The sequence below is a fragment of the Cherax quadricarinatus genome, chromosome 24, assembly GCF_038502225.1.
Source record: "Cherax quadricarinatus isolate ZL_2023a chromosome 24, ASM3850222v1, whole genome shotgun sequence".
NCBI classification, from domain to species: domain Eukaryota; kingdom Metazoa; phylum Arthropoda; class Malacostraca; order Decapoda; family Parastacidae; genus Cherax; species Cherax quadricarinatus.
Window position 1 is genome coordinate 35,015,910 of NC_091315.1, and position 14,183 is coordinate 35,030,092.

General features: G+C 40.2%; 1 protein-coding gene across 2 annotated transcripts in view; it reads right to left on the reverse strand.

Annotated features, from left to right (window-relative positions):
- Window positions 1-2,936: 2,936 nt before the first annotated feature.
- Window positions 2,937-14,183, reverse strand: part of LOC128690918 (trimeric intracellular cation channel type 1B.1) — a 37,959-nt gene continuing 26,712 nt past the window's right edge. Inside the window, exons 5-8 of one of the 2 annotated variants that reach the window (XR_011392384.1) lie at window positions 8,947-9,034; window positions 8,079-8,199; window positions 7,530-7,775; window positions 2,937-4,751 (exon numbers count right to left, since the gene is read on the reverse strand). Coding sequence is in view for 1 of the 2 variants with exons in the window: in XM_070088347.1 (XP_069944448.1) it covers window positions 4,747-4,751; window positions 7,619-7,775; window positions 8,079-8,199; window positions 8,947-9,034 (371 nt within the window). In the remaining variant the exon portion in view is untranslated. The remainder of the gene's footprint in view (window positions 4,752-7,529; window positions 7,776-8,078; window positions 8,200-8,946; window positions 9,035-14,183) is intronic. The other variant, XM_070088347.1, reaches the window with a different exon arrangement.

Genomic DNA, 14,183 nt, shown 5'->3' on the forward strand with positions numbered 1-14,183 from the left:
ATAGGAGTGAATGGAGACAAATGGTTTTTAAAACTTGACGTGCTGTTGGAGTGTGAGCAAAGTAACATTTATGAAGGGGTTCAGGGAAACCGGCAGGCCAGACTTGAGTCCTGGAGATGGGAAGTACAGTGCCTGCACTCTGAAGGAGGGGTGTTAATGTTGCAGTTTAAAAACTGAAGTGTAAAGCACCCTTCTGGCAAGACAGTGATGGAGTGAATGATGGTGAAAGTTTTTCTTTTTCGGGCCACCCTGCCTTGGTGGGAATCGGCCAGTGTGATAAAAAAAAAAAATGATAAAAATATGAACGGTATTATATTATTATTATTATAATCAAAAAGAAGCGCTAAGCCACAAGGGCTATACAGCGCTGCAGGGTAGGGAAGGAAGCGAGGGTATTGGATGGCAGAAGGGAGGAGGGATGATCAGTAGGTTACAGAAAACAGCGGGGCAGGGGATAGTACGGGGGTAGAGGGTAGCAAGAGATTGAAGTAGAAAGGGCTGAAGGTATCAGAATTTGTGAAGTAAGTCGGTTGTTGTCAAAAAGTCAGTGAGAGAGTCTGGATGAAAGGTGGGTCCATCAGCGAGAAGGGAAGGTAGAGAGAGAGCAGCAGAGCGAAGACGACGACGGAGGTAAATTCTGCGTGCTCGTTGATAAAGTGGGCAGTCCAACAGAATGTGGCTGACTGATAATGGAACTTGGCAATTCTCACAGAGAGGAGCAGGGCGCCTCTCCATGAGATATCCATGAGTAAGACGAGTATGGCCAATGCGAAGACGGGAGAGAGTAGTCTCCCAACCTCGACACTGGTGATAAGAAGACGGCCAGTAACCTATACTCGGTTTAATAGATTGAAGTTTGTTGCCGAGCATAGTAGACCAACGCTGTTGCCAACGGGTGTGAAGTTGGGAAGACATTGCAGCAAAATAGTCCGTAAATGGAATACCTCTACATGAAACTGGTAGGTCATGTACTGCTGACCGCGCAGCAGTGTCTGCCTGTTCATTGCCCTGTACGTCAACATGACCAGGGACCCAACAAAAAACAATATCTTTATGCTTGGTAAAGATACGGCGTAGCCAAAGTTGGATACGGAGGACTAAGGGGTGAGGTGTATCAAATTCCTGTATAGCCTGTAAAGCACTAAGGGAGTCTGAGACAACCACAAATGATGACACAGGCATAGATGCAATACGGGTAAGTGCTGTAAGGATGGCATACAATTCAGCAGTAAAAATACTAGCCGAAGATAGTAAATGCCCTTGTACGACGCTGTCCGGAAACACTGCTGCGAATCCTACGCCATCAGAAGACTTAGAGCCATCTGTGTACACAGCAATGGCATGAGAATGAGAGTGAAAGTGGTCAAGAAAAAGAGAGCGGGAAGCGACCATAGACAGTTGGGCTTTCGAGCAAGGGAGAGAGAAAGAACAGACTCGAACAGCTGGAACTTCCCAGGGGGGTAGGGAAAAGTGAGATGCTACATGTACATAGAAAGGTGGTAATTGAAGAGAAGACAAGAGCGAATGAAGGCAAAGAGAGAAGGGACGGAGTAAACAGGGGCGGCGAACAAATAAAGAATGTCCACTAATATCAGTGACCATTTTATAAATGGAAAGATTACGGAGATCATGAGAGCGTACATAGTAGCGAAGGCAATGGGCATCACGGCGATCGGATAAGGATGGAACGTTCACTTCTGCATAGAGGCTCTCGACAGGGGAAGAGCGAAAAGCACCAAGGCATAAACGTAATCCTTGGTGATGAATGGGGTTAAGGCTAGAGAGAGTAGTAGGAGATGCCGCTGAATAGATCTGGTCACCATAATCAAGTTTCGATAAGATAAGGGTGGAATGTAGGCGAAGGAGGGTTCGACAATCAGCTCCCCATGAAAGATGAGCAAGGGTTTTAAGGAGGTTCAGCCGGCTGTGGCAAGTTGCCTTCAGAGAGGTAATGTGAGGTTTCCAGGATAACCTACGATCAAAGAGGAGGCCCAGAAACTTGACTGTATCACGTTCAGGGATACGGGAGCCATAGAGGTACAAAGGATGATCGGAGATGACAGAGCATCTAGTGAAAGTAATTTGGTGGGTTTTAGTGCTGGAAAATTTAAACCCACGTGTGGTGGCCCAATTGGAAACACGGTCGACTGCATGCTGGAGAGAAACTATAATAAGGTGACAGTCGGCGCCTGCACAGGCAATAGCAAAGTCATCAACATAGAGTGATGGCCAAATATTCAATGGAAGACTAGCGACCAAATCATTAATAGCAAGGAGAAAAAGTGTTGTGCTCAGAACACATCCCTGGGGGACACCTTCAGCTTGGATAAAGTCCGGGGAGAGCACATTATTAACCCGAACACGGAAATGCCTGTCAGTTAAAAAGTTCTTAAGGAAGGATGGTAGATTGTCTCGAAGGCCTAAGGAGTGGGCTTGGGCTAAAATATTATACCTCCAAGTTGTGTCATATGCCTTCTCAAGGTCAAAAAATATGGCAATAACTGAGTGGTTATTCGCAAAGGCGTTACGAACATACGTATCCAAGCGTAGTAAGGGGTCTATGAAGGGTATTATAGTACTTTGTATATTGAAAAGGTCAAACTTTAGTGTAGCAAATAGAGATTAGCAAGTTTTTTATATTCTCCAAAGCAAAAAATATATACATGTATATACATGTTGTGTATCTTTATACGTACATGCTTCTAAACTGTTGTATTCTGAGCACCTCTGCAAAAACAGTGATAATGTGTGAGTGTGGTGAAAGTGTTGAATGATGATCAAAGTATTTTCTTTTTGGGGATTTTCTTTCTTTTTTTGGTCACCCTGCCTCGGTGGGAGATGGCCGACTTGTTGAGGAGAGGAAAAAAAAAAATTCCAACTGATAAATATGTTTTCGTGTTAATTATCTCAAGAAAATGGTTATTAAAAGAAAGTAACACGGTCTTATTTTTATTTTCTGCAAAAATTTATCATTACAAGTTTGTCACAAAACAGTCACACCACAAGAATAACTGTAGTGGCTCTAGTTCTTGTGATGTTGAGCACATATATCTCAGACTAGCTCATGCCACATGAACATTTATTATTTAATGACTATATCAGCAATACTGTCTTTAGATCCTTGAATATTTATTGCACATTTATAAATCTGAGAATATAGTTTTTCATGTCTTCTTCATAAACATGAAGCTTTACAAAATCAGATGGGCTACATAGCAGTGCTGCCACTCCAAAAAACTAGAAAATGGTTTCTCAGCTGCTTACACAATGGCTGAACTCTCTCACTATCACATGTCTTGTAGTTAAATTAAGTTGCTTTTTAAAAAGTACGTATATATAAATTTACTATATATGTTAGACAAGTGCTACATTATCCAATAAATTACTTCAACCAAAGTCTACAAGCCAATATGCATCTAATATTAAAAGTTCATCTAATAAAGCAACTATAATGCTTGTTACTAGTTTATCACAGCAGCCCAGCTGCCTAATAGCCTCTTCCTTACAAAATTTTCAATTAACACTGGAGAAGATAAAATGAAATCTGCCTGGGTAATGTTAAACCCAAAACATTTATGGTAAAGACAGCTACATTTTACTACTCCTTGCTGCCATGAAGTGCTACTGAAGAACATATGATCTCTAAACTACATGGCAGTAAGGAGTACAAGGAACAAATCTTTGCCATTACATTAAACATGACTAGAAGGAACATTGACATTGGATACTAAAACACTCACAGGATTGACTACTTAGACGAAAGATTTTAGGTTACAGAAAACATGAATCACAATACCAGAGACAGTCTAAACTGCTTGAACCTTACAAACACATCTTTTGTGACACTTCTGCTTTTAAATAAGAATGTCTGAATTTAAATACTGTAAAAGAATAATTGAATTAAAATACTACAATTAATAAATTTTAATAATACAGTACTGCTAAAATCAACATTTCTAAAGAGTCCATAAAATCAGTGCATTAATATTCAATAGTTTAAAATTTCTTTGTACGTTCTTGTTAGTTATGAAGAATATATTATCTATATATAGTTAACTTCATTTATGTTTCAGTGCTTAAGTACAATAAATGGCTTTACTAATAATCACAAAACCTATATGTAATGTATTATCTTGACATCAACTTGGTGCTACAATATCTACATAACACCTGAACATTCTGCATTTACTTTCCAAAGTTGCATAACATCTTAATTGATAACTATTTCTTCTATACACCATTTACTAATGCATAGTGGAGTGAATTTTTTTTACTGGATTTGAGTGAAATACTATACACAAAATAGCATAAATGCTTATACTTTCTTACATTATTGTGCATTTAGTAAACTTTAAAGATATACAATATCACTGTATGGCAGTTTACAAAGTGGACAGAATTTTCTTTGATGCCATTAGCATTGATATACTGTACTTCAAACGTGATGTGTATCTACATGCTGGGGACTTGGCCACTTTTATAGTTAAAGGGAATATTATCCTGTACATGAAATCTGCTCAATTCTGAGGTTTATACCAATTCTGAGTATAAAAGGGGCAGAATCTGAATATACAATGTGAATTATCACAATAAAAGCAGAATCCCTGTTGCTACTGCTGGTATATACAGACCATTTAATTTCATAATCACTGAATATTACTTTAAAAATTCAGGTCTCAAACCCTGAGCCAGAACACATTTTTACCAATGCTTGTCTTGATAGTAACAGTAGGAGTTGTGAAGGTTTTATCCTGCAATAAAAAAAATGCATAAATATATTATTTCATTAGTTTCATGTAAAAGCATTGTAAATTTAGGAATCTGAGTACAGTAAAAATTGACAGCATGGAAATTTCAATAGCAATTTTTCTAATAGTCAGTCAATATTTTTTTTATAAGAAATTCACATTTTGATTATTATTATTATAATAATCAAGGGGGAGTGCTAAACCCATTGGATTATGTAGCACCTGTGGGGAGGGGGGAGGTGGAAGGTATTCAGGCTTAGTTCAGGGAACTGAAGCACAGATCCAATTCCCTAGATCAAAAGCCCCTCACCAACATTAAAGAACCTTCCTTGAGGGGTTCACACTTTAAATCTTTCCTCCCAGCAAAAGGTAAAATGTAAACCACAGGTGATTACGATTCAGCAATGAGTACACAAATAAAACTGTTGAAAAATTACAAAATGAAATTTGGTTATTAAAATCATTATAGGCTCAATAACAGAAATTAAAAAAAAAAATACTATACAGTATAATTTTAAATGTTCAGAGGATAATTTAAAATACATTTTTCATTAACAATGTTTAATTTTTTGGGTTGTCCTACCTTGGAAGAAGAGAGCCAGTGTGTTAAAAAATATAAGGAGATTTTTGTGTGCAAGGGGCTTGGACCTCCAGCAGGCATGTATGTGAGCATGTTAGATAGGAGTGAGTGGAGGCAAATGGTTTTTGGGTCCTGACAAACTGTTGGAGTATGAGCAAGGAAACATTTTGTGAAGGAATTCTGGGAAACCGGTTAGCTGGACTTGAGTCCTGGAGGTGGGAAGTATAGTCCCTGCTGTTTGGAGCGGCATCTGAATGGTCATATCTGTGTGCCTATGGCAAGACAGTGATAGTGTAAATAATGGTGAGTGCTTTTTGGGTCACCCTACTTTAGTGGGAGACATCCAGTGTGTTAAGAAAAAAAAATATGAAAGATAATGAGTTCAAATTTATATCCTAAATGTTTATGGAACATGGAATATTTGAATATACCGTGCATCATCATTGTTAAAAATATTCAATTACAGAAAAATATCATTCACCACACTCAAATTTGTGGATGACACAATGAATTACAGAAAAGTAGCAGGTGAAGATGGCACAGGGTTCATGGAAAATTATCCACATGAACTTCACACAAATTTAGTAGACTGGAATTGTAATGTCAGCACAATTCAGGCAAGGCATTGATTGAATGAATGATGGTAAGAGAGTTTCCTTTTCTGTGTCACCCATGCCTTGGTAGATGATCAAAAAGATTAAAACAATACTAGTATCCTTGAATACCAACATGGCTGAAAACTAGGTACTAACAGCTCAAGTAATACAAGATAGGTAAAAAATCACCAAAACTTTAGTTAATACAGTAATTATATTTATTTCTAGCTCAAATTTCTTTGTGATGAACAGGTCAGTATATCACCTGCCAAAACTCAAGTCTGGTCAGCCAGTTTCCACAGAGTCCCTAAGCAAATATTGCCAAGAGCTGACAACCAAACAAGTCTGGGAGTTGAAGGTGTCCAAAATGAAACTGACCTGCTCTGTGAAGAAAAAGACAATCTATCTGACAATTCTTGCAAAATCGTGCTGGGTGCCCTTCCATGAGATAACCATGTGTAAGTTTAGTGTGTTCAGTGTGCATGTGTGAACACAGAAAATTAATGTAGTACTTTATTACTATGACAGAACAATGCAACAAAAAATGGTTAGGTGACAGACTTAAACTAACAAATTTAAACTAGTTTTTTTTCTGTGCTAGTTTAGCTAGCATGATACATAGCAGAGGTGTATGGAGTTGTGTATTAGAGGCTGAGTACTGTGGGTTTATTGGATAATTGTTAGTATCATTGGTTTATTTCAAGCCATATTCCTGTGGGGCACTCTATTTTATGAGGTACTCATTTACTTAGTAGTTTGTAGTTATTGATATGGCTGCCATGATAAGACCTAAATTGCCTGTTAAGATTACAAAATTGAAGCAAGACTGTTCATCTCTAATTGTTAATCCTGTTATGACTACTGTATTTTGAATACAACTTTGATAATGTCATGACTGATGGATAGTCATGACATAATCAACTTGGTTGGCCAAGATGTTGCTGTTTGCAGCCTGCTGGTCCATAATAATCTGGTTCGTTTGGCACTTGGTGGAGGTAGTGATCTATTTTCCTCTTGAAGAATTCTACACTTGTTCCAGCTATATTTCTGCTACCCAATGGTAGCAGGTTGAGTAGCCATGGCCCATATTATGCCCACTGTGTTTCTGAGAAAATTTTACACTTCCTCTCATATCTCTCACTCCAGTACTATATATTGCTATGAAGTGCTACACACTGTCATAACAATATATAGTACTGGAGTATGAGTGAGTTTGAGACTAGGCCCTCAATTATCTTCCTTGTATATATCATGATGCATCTTTCTTCCACTTCAGAGTACACATTCCCAGAAGTTTAAATGTTTTGTTGAGCAACATCTGGTAGAGCTGCAGCTTTTGTCTGGCAGTTGGTATATTATGGTAAGTAATGTAGCTTAGTTTACCTCACAGCTTTTATATAATTTTATTCTCTCCATTTACTTTTCAGTTTTATGTTCTTTTATTTTATTTCAAATGCATTACACTCTGCTACATTTAGTACCATACATTTTCTGCCAGCAATATTGATATTGCAGTAAAATTAATGATTTGAAAAAAAAAAGTTAAATACCCTATATTACAAAGCTTAGAACACACAAGAAACTTTAAAACACAAACATACTTACAAGAAGTTAATCAAGCTGTATCTCTGGGTTAGTAGTGACACTCACAAACCACACACTGCTTCCTCAGTCCTTTTTATTTTTTCCATTACCATTTTTGACAGCCTCTCCACCCTTCTCTGCAGCAGCTCCCTTCTTGCCAGCTAGAGTATGGGCCAGTGAATCCCAGATGCCACCCAAAAATATGGCACAGAAGAGGTTCTCAAATGGCACAAATGGATCGTGGATTCCCAACAGAAGAGATGACAGCTGTTGATGAAAAGTTAATACAGTAAAATTTTTACACTGTATTATACGTACTGTACTACTGATATCTATTGTGTAAAAGAATTAATTTCAAATAACAACTGTACTTTTACACAGTCAAAGGCATTGTCAAATAAATAAAGTATTTACTGATGTATTATACAGTATCATTCGTAAAATAAATGATATTTTTACATAAACTGTGTGGAAAAAGTGAATCCATGATGATGATGATGATGACTGCCTTTAGTGTGATTTGACTTCTTGGACTCCAAAGTCTACAGTATAATAAGAGTTGCACTGTACCTTGAAGTAGACAAAGAAGATGCAGATGCCAAAATAGACAAGAGCATGGGGAGCGGAGATGAGATCGGTCTTCTTGTCCATGACAAAGATAAGGGCAGCAGCAATAGATGCCTTGGTGGGGCTATGAAAATAAACAGAAAAAAATATAAACAAATTAAAAAATCCAGTGATATTACCATACTACTGAGTAAAAACTAGTTCCTTGTGCCAAGCATAAGTTGCATAATATGGAACAATTTGGGTAATCATTGACATGGCAGCATAAAGAAACTTAAGACCCTTTGACACTGGATAACATAAATGCCAAGCAGCCATTAGCAATATCTTGCTAATGCAAAATATACAATTTCAAGTCCAATACTAATCTGCTAAGGTATTTCAGATACTATGCAAAAGTTTAATACCAGAAAAAAGAAACCACTCCAATGGTACAAAACTGAAGGTAAGTGCCAATGATAATTTGTTATAAAAGAAGTCTCTAGGCCTCTTTATGTACAAGCAATATTTATAATAGCAACTTTCAAGTATGTTATAGTGGCAGTGGTCACTGTCTATGACTTTGGCCTCTATTTGTCTTAACAGGTTTCTAACTGATCTCTGAATGTTAAAGTTATGAGTGGTCAAATACTAGAGGGAAGACAAAAGTACAGTATGTGAAATCAGTGTCACATCCACAAATGACAAATTTTCCATTGCAAGAAAAACAGAAATAATCTAAAGGTAAATAAGGAAATAAATACAAGAATTTGAAAAAGTCAAAGACATAAGATACTCTGATTGCTTGCTGTGCAGGCAAACAAACTGCTGAGATGAATTAGTGTATCTGCATTAATACCATTAATATTAAACAGTTTAAACAAGCACTCACAAGGTAGGCTGCATGACTTCAACAGCCGCGGGTGTCCATACGCCACGCATCAATCGTTCAATAATCTTCAAGAAGCCTGAGCCGTTACCTATCAGAGCAAACAAGAAAAAGATAAAGGGCACATCTTCCTTTTATTTTACAACTTTACAACAGTTGTTAACCTACAGATTCTCTTGGAGCTCATTCTAAATGTTTACAACTCTAAATATTTCATGAGACCTTCCTTTACACCACATTTACTATAATTTAAGAGAATGGCCTCTTGCCCCTTGTTAACAATTCCAAAAGTAATTATTACAGAGTCAATAGCAAACATTTGACAAAGAAAATAATATGAATTCAGTATTTATACAAAATAATACATAAGGGCACATATAGATACAGCAAACTTTTACAGTGTATTTTTGCAGCACAAGTTTAACTGATTGCACACTTTCTGACCAAAGTTTAGTACCAATAAAAAGTGGTCACTGCTGCCGTGACTACTTGCCGTAGAGCTATTTGCTACTCATTTTTATATGTCCTTAGAAACACTGTTTTGCCAGGGCACCCACCAGAGGCCTGGCACCTATGAAAGGGTTATCTTATGACAGAGACCTGTATCAGGGTTTATCTATGATGAATGTAATAACAGTTGAATGTAGTTTATATCTTGCTAAAAGGGAAGGAAAGAAGAAAACATACTGTGGTAATCATTCATAAAATGAAAGTATAACTAGATACATGTAAACAATATTTAAAAACAGGTCAACTTATGGCCAGTAATATACATAAGTATTTAAAGCAAGTCTATGAAGGTTCATGAAAAGTACCTTTGCCAAAATAAATGTTTCTCCTTGGAATGCAGGTGAGAAAGATACGTATACAATATTTTTTTTTAACACACTGGCCGTCTTCAACCAAGGCAGGGTGACCCAAAACAAGAAACACTTTCACCATCATCCACACATAATCACTGTCTTTGCAGAGGTGCCCAGATATGACAGTTTAGATGTCACTTCAAACAGCCAATGTCTCAAGCCCCTCCTTTAAAGTGCAGGCATTGTACTTCCCACTTCCAGGACTAGTCCCAAATCTACACACCAAAATCACTCCCCATGAAAGCAGAAGACTCAGTAAGCAGTGCAACATCCCCTCAATGAAAAGCAGTATGCTAAGAGACAACACAAGAAGTGTTGGGTGACCCCATGGCCTGGCTGGCCAAGCTCTCACTTTACACACAGAGGGCCCGGGATCGATTCCCAGCGGGGTAGAAACATTTCGACACATTTCCTTACACCTGAGATCAGAGAAGACACACACACAGACAGAGAGGACGAGAGAGGAGAGGAAGGTCTGACCTCAGCCAGGTCAGATCAGGTCACGCTTCGACCCAGGCCAGCGCCTGGGATGGTGCGCTCAGTGTTCAGAGTGGATTACTCAGTGTTCAGAGTGACTCATGCCGAGAGAGAGAGTGCAGCAGCAGACGTGGACGTTTGAGTAGCAGCCAGCCGACGGTGCGGACGTGCGTGTAGCACCGGCCGGCGAGCTAGCCACGGCCTGAGCGCCTCTGTGATTGGTCACCGCGTTGACCAATCAACGACGCCTCTACCGCGAGCACATGAGAATACTTTAGACATCCCTACGATCCCCGTTGGGGAGGGGAACACTGCTTACTCACGATGTATTACTCTAATAGAGTAAAGATCAAACCAGCGAGTGGAACAATCAACGACTCAACTAAGCTAGCACTTGCATCTGTCGTTAATGACAGACTGCAGGTTAAGTGTAATGTGATCTTATCACTCAAAGAAGCCTTCGTTGTCATCTGTACTGACGACACCGAGGCTGAGAAACTGCTCACCACTACTGCTATGTCCACTCTACAAGATTATGGATTCTCTGTTCTGAATTCCCCAGCACTGAGGGCCAGAAGAACTGTGTTCCTCAAAAGACTCGACAGAATCATCACTACACAGGCTACTGAAGAGATCAAGTTGTCCATTGAAGCAAAGAATCCCTGGGCCAAGGTGGAATTTCTTACCAAGATACCCAATGCCTCCTCCATGCTGAAGGTCACCTTCAGTGACGTCAACATGGCAGCCAGAGCCCTCGCTGAGGGCCTGGCTATTCACTACTTCCATATCAATCCAGCCTTCATTGAAGCAGAAAAATACCAACATATTCCACAGTGCTATAACTGTTACTCATACCAGCATATCACCAAAAACTGCCCTGCCAAAGACAAGAAGTACTGCTCCACCTGTGGCCTTGAGGGTCATGACTTCAAGAATTGCACTACTGCTTCCCCACCGAAATGCTTGAACTGCAAGGATGACCACCATACTCTTGCTGCCAGGTGCCCTATCAGAAGGGACATACTCAAGAAACAACAACAACAAAAGAAGTCCAAACCACAAGCACCCACATATTCTGCTATTGCCAAGATTCAAGCAGACACTACCAAGATACTACAAGCCACGCAAGCTGCTCCTACCACTTTCCTCCCAGCACCTGCTGCCGACCCCACCAAGATTCTATGTTGCATCATGTATGCTCATGTACAGAATGCAGCTGAGCCTGGCTCCTTCAACACCACCATCAACGAACTATTCAGACTAAACAACATGCCTGGACTCACATTCCCTGCATCACCACCTTCCACTGAGATCCTACAAACCACTGCAAATATTGCCAGCATAACTGCTGCTCCACCACTGACACAACCTCCACTCGACATAGAGATGGACCAATCTGAGACCACTGATACGTCGGCAAATCCCACCAATGAGAGTCCACCACCACCTGCCTCCACCGCAACTATCCAAGCCGAGGCCTTGCCTCTGACACTTCAACCGCCAGCCAAGAATGCTAAAACTCAAGAACCAAGGGCTGCAGCTCCCCAGGCCACTACCAATCCCCCACCGCAACAAGAAGCCAAGGTCAAGAGTGGTGGACACTGCACAACCAACCAGAAGAACCAAATGAGAACTCCAGAATGTGATCAAGACATCATCGACGACATTCTTTCACCCAACATGGAAGTACTGGCCAAACGTATTTACTCCACCCTCCATAGGGCTGACTCAACCACGACACACTGAGGAACAGGCTGATACCTCCGAATGAGGAGGGTGCCCCCCTCTAGCACTACCATCAAGACAAGTTTCCCCAGCACTTTGCTGTCTGCTAAAGCTGGGGTGTGGCTCCAATGGGACCCTGTTTTCTGCCTCTGCCCAACTGTGACACTGAAGATCCCAAGCTAGAAGACACTCCCCACTGGGGGACTCAATGCAAGATAGAAGAAGTTACCCTCCAACCGGAGGGCCCAAGAGAGAAGATAGAAGAATGAAGAAGACGAACGACACCCCCGCCTAGGGGGCCACCGCCGGGTCACCATCTGGAGAAGACCCGGGCCGGAAGTACCGGCAAATCTTTAATGAATGAATGAATGAATAACCTGTTGTCCTGTTCACCAAGCAGCAAGTAGGTACTCGGGTGTTAGTCAACTGGTGTGGGTTGCGTCCTGGGGGACAAGACTGAGGAGCCCAATGGAAATAAGACAGACAGTCCTCAATGACGCACTGCCTTTCTTTGAATATCCTGGGTGGCTGACCCTGCAAAGTTAAAAATCTGAACAAAATCTTATCTTATCTTGTCCGAGGCCCCGAGACTATTTAACTGCCTCCCAGCATACATATGGGGGATTACCAATAGACCCCTAGCTGAGCTGTGATTCATATGTAGGTCAGCATGCAGCCAGCAGTAGCTGCCTGGTTGATTAGGCCCTGGTCCACCACCAGGCCTGGTCATGGACTGGGCTGCAGGGGCATTGACCCCTCGGAATGCTCTCCAGGTATACTCCAAGTATACATCAACTATTTTATACACACCAGTCATCTCCCATAGAGGTAGGGTGAACCAAAAAAGAAATACGTACTTTACTGTCACTCATTCACTGTCTTGCCAAAATTCTGCTGACAATTCAGAAGGCCCTCAGCACTGCAATATTTTTACCCCTCTTTCTGAGTGCAGGCACTGTACCTCCCATCTCCAGGACTCAAGTCAGGCTAAACAGTTTCCCTGAGTGTGACTTTGTCAATGGTCCAAGTCGGACCGAAACGTCATCGTAAGCTTCTCTCTTTTATGTGCGGGTTATTTGTGTATATTCCCTGAGTCCCTTCATAAATGTTACTTCCTCAAACTCCAATAGTATGCCATCATAAAAAACCACTTGCCTCCATTCACTATCAAATGTGCTCACACAAGCCTGTTGAATATCCAAGCCTCTAGCACTTAAAACCTCTTTTATCCCTTCCCTCCAACCTTTCCTGGGATGACCATTACCCCTCCTTCCCTCCACCTAGCTCTGTACATCCACTTTGTCATCCTGTTTTACTCCATCCTCTCTAAATGTCCAGACCACCTAAACAATTTCTCCTTATCCTCTGAATAATACCTTTGGTTATCCCACACCTAATCTCCAAGCTCAAAATTCCTTGTACAATATTCAAACTACTCTTTGCCTTCAAAGATGGCATTTCCACTGCTTCCAGCCTCCTAATCACTGCAATGTTTAAAATCATGGACCGGGCCACGGGGGCGTTGATCCCCGGAATAACCTCCAGGTACTGTGGTACTTTTTTCTTTTTGTTTCCATGGATAAAGTTCTTTGTCTCCACATATGCCTTAATGCATCATCCACCTTTTTCCCCCTTCATCAATTCTATGGGTCTTCTCATCTTTCAACACAGACCCATCCACCAACAAATCCACTTCATAATATCTGATCACATTTACTTCCTCCATACTCCCTCCCTCCTTTTTACATACCTTGCCATACCTTATTTCAAAGGTTAATACTAAACTTTATGAATAAAGTTACTTAATTAAATTAAGTTCCTAAGTTTGAAGAAGATCATGTTTTTAAATTTGATGGAGATTTTTCTTAAGTGTGACAGAGAAGTCCTCAGTCAAGCACAGCCACCTAAACACTGATCTGAAGGACCAATGTATATTTGTCTAGTTGCCAAATGCCAGGCATGTTAAACATGTGTAAAAGAATTTGGCAATTTCACAGTTTTACCATACAGCAATTTACAAAGGGTGACTATCACCAATGGTACACATATTTAGAGCAATATGAGAGAGAGAGAGAGAGAGATGTGGGCTTATCTTAAAAACTTGACTTTTCCTTTGTTCTTTTTCCATAATATGAATCACACTGCTCTGCAAAGTTATGTTACTCATGTTTCTCA